The sequence below is a fragment of the Hippoglossus hippoglossus genome, chromosome 7, assembly GCF_009819705.1.
Source record: "Hippoglossus hippoglossus isolate fHipHip1 chromosome 7, fHipHip1.pri, whole genome shotgun sequence".
NCBI classification, from domain to species: domain Eukaryota; kingdom Metazoa; phylum Chordata; class Actinopteri; order Pleuronectiformes; family Pleuronectidae; genus Hippoglossus; species Hippoglossus hippoglossus.
The window spans coordinates 301,873-317,101 of NC_047157.1; the positions used below are offsets into that span (position 1 = coordinate 301,873).

The 15,229-nt window shown below is 43.4% G+C and overlaps 1 protein-coding gene across 1 annotated transcript; it reads right to left on the reverse strand.

Moving 5' to 3' along the window:
- Window positions 1–3,186: 3,186 nt before the first annotated feature.
- On the reverse strand, window positions 3,187–5,491 carry LOC117764756. The gene has a single exon (XM_034590810.1). It carries the CDS (start codon window positions 5,489–5,491, stop codon window positions 4,256–4,258), a length of 1,236 nt encoding a protein of 411 aa, XP_034446701.1. The 3' UTR covers window positions 3,187–4,255.
- Between the last annotated feature and the right edge of the window lie 9,738 nt (window positions 5,492–15,229).

The window sequence follows — 15,229 nt, forward strand, 5'->3', positions numbered from 1 at the left end:
ATGTTTTTGTTGATGTTTATTTCAAACAGATCTTCAGTATATCAGTGCACTTCAGACATAGGGGCTTTGTGAAAATGACGAATCTTTGACCGAGTCTGCAACCGACAGACAACATCTGGAACAAAGACAACAAATATCACCAGTTGACATGATCCCCGGTTAAACTGGAACACCGGTTACTCTGATGTCCTGACTGTGCGTTATGTCTCGTGTAGTGTAGCAGGTTTAATGTGTTTAGGTTTTATGTGTCTCATAATCTCTGCGAATCAAACAAACACATAGTAAATGACAGTCCTGTACGTGTCCTAATAACTTGTGATCCGTGATGGTGTTTATATATATATGTTATATTTCATCTGCCAAGCCACTGTCTCAGTTTGGAGTTACAGTCCTGAGTGCTTCGATTACCTCTGGCACCACAGCCTTGACATCACTTTCCACTTTCCACATCTTCTCTAGCTCCTCTTTCAGCCCTTGGAAGCTTCTCAAGCTTTTAGTTTTCCTTCTTAATGATGTTGCTATCACTTGGGATTGCTACATCTATCACCATTGCTTTCCTCTGCTGTCAACTACCATGATGTCTGGTTGGTATGCCATCTGGATTTTATCCATCTGGATTTGGAAGTCCAACAGGGTCTTAGCTCGGTCATTCTCAACCACCTTTGGAGGCGTCTTCCACTTCAACCATGATACTTCCATCTTTGCAAAGCATGCACCTGCAGCCCTATCTGGTGTGGTAGACCCCAGCCTCTATCGATCTTATCTCTATCTGTCCTTATGCTGCCGTGATTAGTTTCACTTTGGTGTCTTTCCGACCAACCTTTCCCTGTCACTGGTAGGATTTCTCGATATCAGGAACTTCTATCTGCTGATGGTACATTAACTGCAGTTGTCCTTCCATGATGGTACTAACAGCGCAGATCTTGTTCTTTCCATTCAGCTGACTTTTCAGGACCTACCTTACACCGTGTAGATACTTGGCTGTGACTGATTTCCGTGCAACCACTTCATGGTTTCCATTTGCTGGCAGGATCCCGAAGTATTTGTAGCTGTCCCGAAAATCTTGAATCTATTGTACTTCTGTTAAATGATTAAAAGCAGAGGATGTCACACCCATGAGACAAATTGTGATTTGTGAATATGGGCTATACAAATAAAATTTGATTGATTGACATCTGCTATGTTTCCTTCTGGTAGATCAACTCCTTCAGTTCAATCAGCAGAGACTTGATTCACAATTTAACGATGTTTATTTGACAAATGCACAGACGTAATGTGAATGTTTATAGTCTTTGGCATTTTAGACCCCTGTGTGATGTCATCAGGATTAGAAGGGGGTGGAGCAGAGCGTCGAACAGGAATACCCCCCGGGGTCTAGACACTGGTGGTGGTTCATCAGTCAATCGATTGTTTGGATGGCCCATATTATGAGCATTGTCCTATTGGACTTCCCTAGGTGTGACATCCTCTGCCCTTAACCCTCAACAAGAGTAAGGAAAAACTACAAAAACCTTTTGACAGGGAAAAACGTAGAAACCTCAGGAAGAGCCGCATGCGAGGGATCCCTCTTCCAGGACGGACAGAAGTGCAATGGATGCCACAAGTAACAGGTATATTGACAGGCAGTCTTGTCGATTTTTAAGTCCGCAATCAGCTGCCACCATGATCGGGTGCCGCCATAGTCCACAATCCGTTGTCATGATCCACTGATACTATTGGGATCCATCATCATGGTCCATGATCGCTGCCAACACGATGTGGGATTTTAAACAGTACATACGATCAGTTGGGGTCGGGATCCGGAAGAGGTGATGAATATTCTTCTCAAGACTGGAGGAGATTGGGGTGGAGGAGGGGTTGTGCGAGTCACTGAATGACGGCTGACTGCGGAAGAGAGGAGAAGGATTTTTTAAAGTTTGACAGGTGCTGAATGACTGGCTGGAAGAGACCGCGCAGACCTGATTGGATATTTAGGAACGCCCACAATCAGCTGATCAGTATGCAGGTTAAGTCTTCCTGACTGAACTTATGCTAAGCTTCATTTCAATCAGGAGAGACTTGATTCACAATTTAACGATGTTTATTTGACAAATGCACAGAAGCAAAGTGAATGTTTACAGTCTTTGGCATTTTAGACCCCTGTGTGATGTCATCAGGATTAGAAGGGGGTGGAGCAGAGCGTCGAACAGGAATACCCCCAAAAGAAAGAAGACGAAGGAGGTAGATCAGGAGAAGTGAGATAATGATGAGTCCTACCTCGTGTTGTAGTATCCTAGCCAAATTATACATGCCTTGGTAAACCAGACAATCGTTATAACATTTATCGGATAGAAATATAGAGATGACTCGTTAGAGTGCACCTGCAGCCCGAGTGATAATGATATGAGATAAAGGTCGGGAGACCGACAAGTAAGAGATCATAAATGAGAAATATTGAGGCAAGCAGAAAAAAGAAATGAAAATATTTGTAAATGAAAGATATATGCAGGTATGATATGGGATCTAAAATGTAGAACATAACTAAAGGTTATCAGACATAAATAAAGTTAGGTCTAAGACTAAATAATAAAATGCTAACGAAATTATATATCGGTAAAGCAACCGCACCAAAATTTAGGTTGCTTGATACCCACAATTAAGGTCCGCTGGACCGAAAGTGAATGTCGTGGTGAGTGCAGGATCTAAATGTAGAACTTAATAAACGGTCAGCAAGGACCGAACTTAAATAAAAGGTCATTTGACCAAACTGAAATTAAGGTCCAAGACCAAATTAAATAAAATGTCAACAGAAATACAAATCGGTACAGCAACCGCAACAGAAATTAAGTTGCATGACAAACAGAAATTAAAACGGTACGGCCACCGCCAAAAGAAATTAAGTTGCATGGCAAACTTAAATAAAGGTCCGCTGGACCAAATTAAAGCCATGGTGAGTGCAAGATCTAAATGTAGAACTTAATAAACGGTCAGCAAGGACCGAACTTAAATAAAAGGTCATTTGACCAACTGAAATTAAGGTCCAAGACCAAATTAAATTAAATGTCAACAGAAATGCAAATCGGTACAGCAACCGCAACAGAAATTAAGTCGCATGACAAACAGAAATTAAGGTCCGCTGGACTGAAAGTAAAATACAGTGTGCACACACGTCGCGAAGCACGTATGGGTCCTTCCGACCAAGCAGGGTCACTAAGACCGCGTAGGCAATGAGTGAGGTGTGTGTTTAAATGAGAAGTTATCTGCATAGCTAGCATGACTCAGAAGTGTGAGCAGATAATACAAAACCACCACCAGTTATATGCATGACTTACCGACATCAGGGTTTTAGAGATCTTTGATTCGAAAGGATGGTGTTTATATCAGGGCGGATATAGGAGGTGAAAGCAGAGGAAGACCATCTACCCATTTGTTGTAGTGAAGAAGAGGAAATACCTTGGTTGGCTGCAGAAGTGGCAGCTCCTATCCTGAAGGAATGAGCTGTGTAGTGCTCGGGCGATAGGTTACTTTTAATGAGGATTTGTTTAAGATGATGATTGAACCAGGTTTTTGATAAAGGAAGTTTCCCAGAAATGAGAAATAGGGGATAACGGGGGCTAGTAGAAGGTCTGATTTTTAGAAAATTAATCATGGACAGAAAAGTGAATCGATGCGAGCCACTATGATTGAACAAGTGCCGTTGCATTTAGAATGTTTAAGCTGGAGACTGTAGTGAGAGGAGTGGAAATTTAGGTCGTTGAAGGAAATGTCAACATCAGGATTAAATGTTTGAGAGCATGTAGTAAACTCCCCAATTCTTAAAAATCCATAAAAAGCTAATAGACATACAGCATCGAGAAGAGAATCTGTGTAAGGGGAAAACATGCCATTTCTAAGCACTGACAGCATCCTGTGCAGAACAGAGAGAGTGATTGGCTGTCTATGGTCTGGAAGGGGAGGAGAAACTTTTGAGATGCCTTTAAGTAGTAGTTTAACAGCCGGATTTGAAAATAGACTGGGGAAAGAAGGGTTGTGACATCTGGCGTTGAACTGTATTCCTGCTACTAGTCCTCGAATGTAAGTTGGTTTAAAGTGCCGGACGTCCATACAATAACAGATGAATGCACACACTGAGTTTATGTGAACAGGTTTGAGTGGTACATGAACTGAGATACAGAACAAAGCAAAAGTCCTCCAGGCGAAATCGTACATTTTTAGGGTAGTGCTTTCCTAATGTAGACCTTGGCTGATTCTAAGTATTTAGACAGGGGTTCATCCTTTAATAGAGAGCAAGAACATGGAGGGGAGGAACTTGAATCGGACTGGAGCAGGCTTCTGGACAGATACGTCGAAATGTCTGGAAATTAAAACGGGAGAGAGAATCAGCTAAAGTGTTGTAATGCCCTGGTACATGACGTGCTGTGATAATGAAGTTGTGTTTAATAGCAGACCACGTGATACTTCTCATGAACGGCATGATAATCTTACATGAGGAACGCCCTTTGTTGATTACATTAACTACCGTTTGGTTGTCGCAAAGGGCCGAGATGCGTTTGCGTTCCCAATGCTGTCCCCAGATATGACATGCTACGGCAATGGGGTAAATTTCAAATAGAGCGGACGACAAGTTGTGTCTTGGGAAGGAGGGAGGACAGTGGCTAGTGAACCACTGTCCTTGAAAGAAACCCCCAAAACCCACAGATGGGGCAGCATCCGTGAAGAACTGCAAGGAATCAGAGGAATGAACCAGGTCTTCGTAGAAAAAAGTGACGCCGTTCCAGTGATCGAGCAGATGAGACCAGAAACGCAGGTCGGATTGGCACCCTTCATCAAGCGATATTTCATCGTGTAAATTTGGAATGGAGGTTGCTGTGTCCAAAAGACGGGAGATAAAAGAGCGTCCTTGAGGAATGACGCGCATTGCGAAGTTAAGGTGACCGAGGAGAGAGAGCAGCTGCTGCTTGGTGATGTTTTTGACGGCGCGGTATGTTTTTGCGATGTCGCGAATGCGCTGTAATTTTTCTAATGGGAGGGACGCTTTCATTTGGATGGTATTTAGCGTGATGCCAAGGAATTCCAGACGTGTATCCGGGCCTATTGTTTTTTCCTCTGACAGAGGAACGCCGAGGGATTGAAAGCAGCATTTAAGTTTGAAGAGGGACGCGCCTGAGCTGTCTTGAGGAGGATCTATAAGAAGGAAATCATCCAGTAGATGGAGAACAGTTGGAACTCTGACTCTGTTAAGCAGAATCCAGCACAACGCCTCGGACAGTTGGTTAAAGATGCTTGGGCTACTCCTACCACCAAAAGGTAGGCATACCGCAAAGTAAAATTTTGATTTCCATCGGATGCCAAGCAGATTCCACTGCGAGGGATGTATGGGGATGATTTTGAAAGCGTCGGTGATGTCTGCTTTGGAAAGCCAGGCTCCTTGCCCTGCGAGCTTTATTAATTTTATTGCGTTGTCGACCAGAGTCGGGGTGGGAAGACAATTCTGCTGCTCGATATTGGACATTAATTGGTGTGGAGGGATGAGTGTTCAAAAGAGCTTTGAACTACGACGTTTCTGCATCTGAGGTGGGTTCCGGAATGAGTTCGGGCGTCTGGGACAGACGGACTTGGGATGAGCGTCTTTGCAGTAGCTGCAAATGTGGAGAAAGTGGCAGTTGGGGAATGTACACACATTCAAGTTGAATTTATGGCAAATTGGTGTTTGGTTGAATTGATGCACTTGGTGGCCTGGGCTGTCGGTGCGCTGAGAGGAGGATGGAAGGGGGGTGTTGTTTTAGAACAGCACTGAAGGACAAAAGAGGTATGTGTGACCCGTATTGCCGCAGAAATTACATGCAATTGCTTGAGCGCCTCCAGCGACCATGATGAGTAATTCTGTGTCTAATTCGGACCAGTTAAGACGTGTATTATATTGTGCTATATACAGCGCGGCTTTGCTGGAGAAGGCTTTGTGGTAATGATAAAATATGTTCCTTCCATATCTTAAATTTAAGTCACCGATTAACATCAGGTAAGCGTCTAGTTCTTGTCTCCTTTCGGGGTAGACGGAGCAGATGGTATTGCGGTAGATGCTAAAGGCAATGAGGAATTGTCCGATTGATAAGTCTCTGATTAGACGCGGATCCGTGGTTTTGAACATGGCAGTGATATTTTCTCCTGTGGCAATGGTTTTATCGCACTCCGGCGATGGCAGAATGAGGCTGACTAGGTTGATGTCTTTTCCTTGTAATATTGTGGCTAGTTGCGCTAAGGAGACTTGCGGGGCGCTGATGTTTGCAGAGTATGATGTGACGTTTGCGGCGTTTTCGAGGGTCTCCAGCCGGGTATCGATGTTCTGCAAGGTGGTGGCCAGGGATTGCAAGGTGGTTGTCAGAGTGTTACCTGGAGCTGGAGTGGGTGCAGAAGCACGAGATCGGGTAGATATGTTACTTATCTTTGTTGCGGGGGCCTTGGATGAAGCCGCTTTCCTGGTTCATTTGTGGCCACGAACGGGCACGGCGGAGAAATCGGCTGGTGTAGTTGGATCGTGCCCTGGGTGGGAACTGGGACCGGGTTGGAGAGAAGCGCAGTCTGCTAGCTCGCGAAGCTGAGATGGAACCAGGCCTGGAGCTGGCATGATGCCGTGATCTTGTAGCTGAGCGATGAGAAGGTCAGCCTCGTCTGTGAGGGATCCGTTGCATCTGGCTAGACGAAGGCTCTTGCGCCGGCCGCCCGAGGAGTTGGAGGTGATCTCCTGGAGCAGATCCGTGTTAGGATCAAAAACCTCCTGGGGATCGTCGTTGTCGGAGTCTGACATGAAGATGATCAGCAAGTATTTAGTGAGGAATTAGCGAGAGCGTGCTATAAGCGAGTCACTGAATGACGGCTGACTGGGGAAGAGAGGAGAAGGGATTTTTAAAGTTTGACAGCTGCTGAATGACTGGCTGGAAGAGACCGCGCAGACCTGATTGGATATTTAGGACCCCCCACAATCAGCTGATCAGTATGCAGGTTAAGTCTTCCTGACTGAATTTACGCTAAGCTTCATTTGTGACACTTGCCTCTTTTTGATGCCATTCCAACACTTATCTAGTCCAAGTGACATTGAGATGTCATTGTGATGACTGACTGAACGGTTTCAGGCCTATGCAGAACAGCAGTGGGGTGTAATGGAAAATTATACCACTATACCATACTATATTTTATCTCTGCTTATGCCTACCATGTGTAACTGCCAAGACGACCATTAGTGACCTGCCTCATGGCAGATTTAAGATGACCTTTGTTGTGATTATTATACCTTAAGCATTACACCATTAAATGGTGTGCCTTTGTGCATTCAATAAATTTGGTTATCACAAAAATATTAAATATTAATATTAAAAATATAAATGTTAAATAATAACTTTAATTGATTAAAGTTACCTTCAAAGGAAGGGTGGTGTCTCATGAAAGTACTAACTACAAATTTGGAACTCTGATTAACTAAAAAACTATAACCAAAATTACAACATTAGTAGTTAGCAAAGAGTGACACTGTAGAGTTCTTGACAGTGTAGAGTCTTATGAAGACAATATTTGTGTTCAAGAAAAACGTTTATTGTGAAATTAATAAAAGTAATAACACACAAACTAACTAAAGGTGTTGTTACTATATACAGATGTGCAGATGTGTATGTGAGTGTGTGTGTGTGTGTGTGTGTGTGTGTGAGTAAGTGAGTAAGTGAGTAAGTTTCAAAATGGCGGCTGGCCACTATGAAGACAAAAGATCCCCTGGAGTGTTTACACCATGTGGCTGAGATCACATGTATGGGTTAAGTTATGGGAGATGAGTGTGTGAGATGTTGGTGCCAGGTTAGAGCAAGTGGTTAGTTGGTTTTAGCAGTCTGCTCCAGGCAGGCCTGCTTGGAGGTTGGTAGAGCTTGGGTTGGAAGGATGTTTCCCCGGCTGGGTGAGCTGGAGAGCTACCACTCTCCTCCAGGAGAAGTGAAAGAGAAAGAAGGGAGAGGGAACTGGGCTTATATTGGCCTGGTGACCTCATGGGTCATGGGGCCCAGAGTGACCAATGGTGGTTGGAAGTTGTGTCCAGGGGCAGTTTTAACACCTAGGTGTGAATGTAGTAGTAGTATTTTGTTGTTGTGCTATATGTATTGAATGACAGGAAATTCCCACAGCTACTAAAGTAGACACTTTTATTTTGAAGGGGGGATCGTCACTTTTGTGTTAAGGTTATTTTTGTTTCTTTCTTGTTGAGTTTTCAGCATTATGTTTTGTCATAGTTCTATATAAGTATGTTGAACACCATGTTAAGTGTGCGAGACTCCTTGGGGGGGAGTCGGGAAGTACTGGCGGAAGTGGAGTGGGAGTTTTACTTTGACAATGACATTACCCGCGCTTCCATGGGTGGGGCTTCCTCTTTGCCTTGGATTCCCTTGGGAAGGCGATGAGCACGCAGCAACTTCATGCAGACACTGTTTTGTTTCCAAAACTGCAGATATATGCTGGCGGTCAGTGTGGAGTACAAGGTCTGAAAATCCCAGTCATCTGTGTAGCTGTTGCTGGACGGACAATAAAAACAATTGTAAAGACATTGTATTTGAAGTGTGTTTTAAAAAGCATTCACAACGCAGAAGTAAAGACACTACATGAAGTTGAAGCACACTGGGAGACTGAGTTCTGGAAGCTCTCCTTTGTCTCCAGAACAAAGAAAACATGTGGTTTCAGGCTTTGGCTACACCAGGGGTAGGCAACCTTTACTATCAAAAGAGCCATTTTGCCCCCTCTTCCCCCAAATAAAATCTGTCTGGAGCCGCAAAACATATTTGATAACACAGCTTATAAAGTTTTATATATAGTATAACTATATATATAAAAACTATAGTTTGTTGCATTTATGAAATTATAGAATGACAATAAAGAAAACTGTCAATTTTATTGCTATTTTTACCTGTTACAACAAAGGAAAAAAACAAACTCTTATTAAGAGGAGAACAAAATACATTGGTATGTGTAGGCCTACTTTGAAATATATTAAACACAGAACTATGCAGGCCTATTTGAGTCCTCCCCATATTTGTGGGAAATGTATAAAATAAGAAGTAGCCCACTTTGAAATAAATAAAACATATAGCTGCAGCCTAATAGCTTAAAAAGAGTAAAAGTAAAAAATAGGCCAGTTTGTATTTAATTATGATTAAAGTCCGTTTCAGTGTGCTGTCATCCTCTTCTGTTTTTTCCCTCAACCATGTACAGCAATCAACCGTCGCACCTGAACATAAAACACAACTACATCAGCTCAGTGTCTAAAATAAATATTTTTTGCAAAATAATAGCCTATTAAATGATAGTGTTCTCACCTGTTTAATGTGATTTCTGTTTCTGAACATCACTGCAGATCTTCTCTATATCAGGGCTGTAAGATGTGACTTTGATCTTCACACAGGACTGCAGGCTGTCATCTGTTAGGCGGGAGCGATACTTGGATTTGATGTAGTTCATGCTTGAGAAAACCTGCTTGCATAAGTATGTTGATCCAAAGATGGACAGGAATCCAAATGCATACTTCTTCATGTTCATATAAGTGTCGGGAATGGCATTCCATGTTTCAAACACAAGTTTGTCGGGCTTGGGGAGGTTTTCAACTTGGACACCCATAAGTCTTTATCAGCTATGTCGGCCAGTTCAATTTCAAGATCGGGTTGACTTACTCCTGTGAATGCGGACATGTTCAGCACGTATGGGTCGATGTCCAGGGGTGTGACAGGGAGGGTAATGTGTTTTTTTCCTTTCTGAACTCGCTGAATCTTTCCCCAAATGCAGTTTGCATTACGATGATCGCACGCTGTAAATACTCACAATTTATGTGATTACGTTCTTCTTTGAACTCTCTCAGGGAGGGGAAGTGAGAGAGCTTACCTCTCTGTACAAACACTGTCATCTTGCGCTCAAACGCCAAAACATCCTCCAGCATCTGCAGGGCCGTTCTTCCCTTTCCGTGGAGGCTTTTGTTCAGCGTGTTTAAGTGACTTATCCACCATGAAGTGCAACTTTTCCAGCCAATCTAGATCTTCCAGTTTGGGATAGGTGAGGCCTTTGCTTTCCAGGAAGGTTTTCACATGTTCCAGACAAGCAGCAAACCGTTTCAGCACGTCTTCCCTGGACAGCCACCGGACTTTGTTATGCAGCAGTAGATCCGAATATGCGCTGTCGACTTCATCTAACAATGAACAGAATTGTCGGTGGTTTAACCCTTTTGCCATTAATTTGTTCACTATCTGAATAGCAAGGTTCATCACCTCCATACATTCGGGGGGAAATGTTTGAGCGCACAGTGCTTCTTGGTGCAAGATGCAGTGAAACGTCAGCAGCTTTCGATCTAGCGACTTCTGAAGTAAAGTCACAAACCCCTTATGTGCTCCTCTCATACTAGGTGCCCCATCAGTAGCCAGTAGAGTGGTTTTTATTTCTTTGGCTTTTAAACAATTTATAACAGCCTCACAAATGTCCTCCCCCCGTGTTTGGCCTTTTAGCGGTATCAACTCAATGATTTCTTCCTGCAGCCCATCAGAGTTCACATATCTGCATAACAGCGCTGTCTGTTCAATATCGTTTACATCACTTGACTCATCACAGGCTATTGAGTATAATTGAGCTGAATTGATGTCCTCAATTTGCTGTCTGGTGATGTTTGTTGCCATTTGAATGGCCCTGTCCTTGACGGTCTTTGAAGAGAGAGACATATCTCAAATTTTCTGAACAATTTCACGTTTGTTTTTGAAGTCCGAAAATAGATGCTCTGAATACATGAAACGATTCTTTCATGTATTCTCCATCTGTGAACGGCTTTCCACGCCTTACTATCTCCTGAGCGGCCACAAAACTAGCAGCAGTAGTTGAGTTTACAGACTTGGTCCACTTGAAAGTAGATTTGCTCTCCTCAGCTTTCCGCAGAAGTTCCGAAATAGCTCTTTTTTGCTCATCTCCAGCTTTGTACTTGTCAGCAAATGCTGTGTGCTTGTTATGGAAATGTCTTTCAACATTACATTTTTTGTTGTTTGCAAATTTCTCGCCACATATCAAGCATACAGGTAAGCCAGCATCGTTGGCAGTGAAAGCAAATTAATCTTTCCCCGCTGAATTAAATTCTCTATTTTCCTCCGAGACTTTTCTTTTTTTGGATTTATCCATGGTTAGCTTACCAAGGCCGGGGGTCAGAAACTCTAGATTAGCCACCTGCAGGGAATAGGGCCGGGCCGTAGACGTAACAGGATGTGACGCATGTTTTAGTTGACGAAATATTAAAATAAAAAGTGAGAGCAGGTCAGACTGGAGACGGACACAGAAACTGAAGCTCGGTACAAACCAACTGCTGCTTCTGCTCAGATCAGGAAGCTGCGGCGCTGATCTCTGAGCAGCTGTGACCAGAGAAACTCTGTGTTTTCACTGTTTCCACCGTTAAGAAGCAGCCGGTAAGTCACTGACCGGCTGCTTCACGTGAAAGAGCTCTGATCTCACTGTGTGTGTCTCTCTGAGCGAGTGAACGCGGGGTGGGCCTGTGTGTGTGCGCTGTCTGGGAGCACACACACACACACACACACACACTCACACACACACATTCGCCCGCTCCTAGTATTTCATGATGGCCTGATACAATGATGATTTAAAAACGTCACTCACATTCATCGTGACGTTCACTCACGTTCACGTTCATCATATGAAAACTGATTCGTTAAGTCCACCGTTCACGGAAAATATGCGCGACATGCACAACACTGTACAGGGAGCCACTGCAGAGGGGATGAAGAGCTGCATGCGGCTCCAGAGCCACAGGTTGCCGACCCCTGGGCTACACATATAGGCCCAACTATAGTTCACAAATACCAGGTCCCAACACCTTTGACAACCTGCCTCACAGCAGATCCGCTAGGTATCAGTTTCCGAAAGGTCGAAACGTCAGAGCCACAAATCTGGAACTCACTGTGCTCGTCTCCCCCACAAAGACCTTGAAAAGGCCCTTAGCCTGTCTCTTAGTGTCTTATTTCCTGGGATTTTACCTCTATACACACATTTCACCTCTTCACACACACACACATTTCACCTCTTCACTAAATCTGCATAAAAGAGCACGCTTGCGAATGTTTCTTTGTCATTCCCTCTACAGAATGCTCTTTGCATGCTGTATAATTGTCTGACCTTCCTTGCAAGGAATAAAGTACACACAAAAGACTATTATTCTCAGACCTCAGTCTCACCAGGTCAAATTTCCATCACAAACTTGGTGTCAGAAGAGGGATCCCTTGTGTGACTCGTCTGGAGCCACGAACGGATGGTGACAAACCATCCTGAGTACATCAGACTCTACCTCAGTTAAACACAGAGGCGAGAGGGTTGACCGTCGGGGCCCCGAACATTCCCCACTGGGATCTCCACACCTTCGTCGTCCTTACGGTGAGACTCTGAAATAAGTCTGAAAATAATTTATAAACCCGATTTAGTCAACAAATTATTGAAAGTAATTGTTCCTTTAGTTTCCATCTGGTTGCATTCTGCTGATTGCCGATATTGTCATAACAGGGCAGAGTGATATTATATGTTTGGAAAAAAATAGCGTACACAGGAAAAATGTCAGGGACCTTTTCCAAGGGATCAGAGACTAAGGTCAGGGACCTTTGGTTACGGGATCAGAGACTACAAGAGGGGAAACAATGGGAGTAAAATGAATCTTGATAATTTGCCAGATTTTGAGGCTTTAAATGTGAAAATAACAGGACCTTTACCAATATGGATAAAGGAGTTTGGTTTGCCCAGAGGGGGAACATTTAGTCTGAGACAATTAACAAGGTTGGAGAAAAGATAGAACTGGGAAGAAGTTTTTCATTCTATTTGCAAAGTTCTTTATTCATATACAGACATTTTCTGATTATTCTTACATATCAATGCGTCTTTATATCTCTTCGGTATATCTTATTATATTTTACTATTATTATTACTACTGTTTCAATTTGTCCTTTAATGCATCTCTGTGTAGATATACTCTTACTACTGTTATGATCTGTTTTCTTAGCGGACCCAAAATGCAGAACACGAACACAGCTGGTGGATGGTAGTAAAAAAGGTTTATTGTTCAAAGCTGGAGCTGGGGTGGTGGTGGCAGGCAGTGGGGATCCAAAAGTCCAGACAGGGTGAGGCCGGAGCAGATAGAGTTGAACAAACGGAAGGTGCGCAGCTGATTCTGTGGCAAAGGGAGCACGGGTGAATAAGTATAACAAAACAAGAGACATGTAGTCACAAGAAGCCGAGATTAGTTACCACACGGGTGAACGGACGATCTGGCGACGACAGCTGAGGTCTTAAAGAGTGAGGTGGAGTTGATGAGGAGATGAATGTCAGCTGCACAGGTATGCCACAGGAGGCTCCTCCCAGCTCCAGGTAGAAGCCACACAGGGGAGAAACAGTGGGGGAAGGGAAAACACTGAGCACAGAAGGTGGAAAACCTGGTCCTAACAACTACGCCTTACATGTGCTGTCAACACTATACCTGTTTTTTCAGTGTTTTATGATTTTTTTTCTTTCAATAAAATAGAACTGGAGATTAAGAAGAAAGAAAAAAGTGTCAAAAAAGGAAAAAAAACATCTGAAAGCACTGAGTATGTGGAAAATGAATCAGAATGTATGGAGAGAAGAAAAAATTCAAAACAAATGACGTACGGTTCACAAAAAGATGATAAAATGACAAATGAATGTGGACGAACATATAAATCTTCTCAGAAAAAGTCTGCATTGTATCCTACAGTGCCTCAGTGTGTCAGAGTGGACTAAGATCTTGACTTCGCCCCTCTGCAAGGACCTGAAGTGGCTTCAGCACCACCACCAACCTGTGTCCCACCAACAACAACCGCCCATCAACATACGAGGTAGTGGACCTCGTATGCCCCCCACCAGAATCAACCAGTAGTGGACCTCGTATGCCCCGCACCAGAGCCAGACAAGCTGACATCAAATAAGTCATGATTAACCTGCCATCGCCAGGAGATTCAGCTGTTTCGTGCCCGAGTAAATCTCCACCTGGGAGGCCCACCTGTGAAACATCTTCATCAATGGCCTCCGTCCTGAAATAGCACAGGCTGTCAGACACAGCTGCATTGCCTGGTCTGAAGCAAAACTGAATGAAGTTCGACGACATGCCCTGCATGCTAAAGAAAACTACAAGGTCCAACAAAGACACAAGACACAAAAGATGAAACAGAAAAATAACACCACATGGCTGCAATTACCATGTATCAGACACTTCAAGACGCACACAAATCATCTCCATCTGCCTACACCATGAACAATCATGCAGAGATGCAGACACATGCTAGAGGTGTGGAAAGAAGGGACATTGGGAGGGGGGGTGTCCGTAGAACCAGGCTACAACTGCCCAAGCTGATTGATTGGAGGAGAGGGGCCGGGAGAGAGCGGTGGAAACTCTGATTCACTCGACGCCTGAGATACACGGTATCACACCCACACCACACAAACAAGATAGTGTCACACAGACTGTCACTGACACACGCGCATTGATATTAGAAGCAATCACATGCTTAGAAAGGAAAATGACTTTACTAGCACATATGCTAAATGGGACACAGCAGTTTTTGAGAAACTACCACAATATGCTTTAACAATCCATGGTATACAAATTATGTTTTGGGTTGATTTTGGTGCAATACACTCAGTGATAAGGCCAGGACATTTTCCTGTTCCACCCAAAGAAAGTTGTCGATTCACACATTATATTGCCGCTTCTGGCAAAATTGTGAAAGAAATATATTCTGTTTCTTTAACATGTTCTGATGAGAATACTCATAAAAATTTCAAACACACTTTTCTCATATCAGGGTATTGTCTATTAATTTATTAGAACGAGACCTCATGTGTCGTCTAGGGATAGGATTCATTTCCAATCCTGACGCCCTGCAGGTTGTGACAAATTCTGATCAACAATCAGCCTTTGTTAAATATGATGCTGATATCCTACTGTACGCTTATTAGTGGAAATTGCCAGCTGGAGGAGTGAGTGAGAAATGCACCTCCCCTTCGCACACACACACACACACACACACACACACACACACACACACACACACACACACACACACACACACACACACACACAATGCAAGAGGACTCTGCATTGTACATCACATGTTTACATGGGTCCTGACATTACATATGAAAAACAATGGTATAATGATGAATGCAAAAATGAGAAACATTTGAT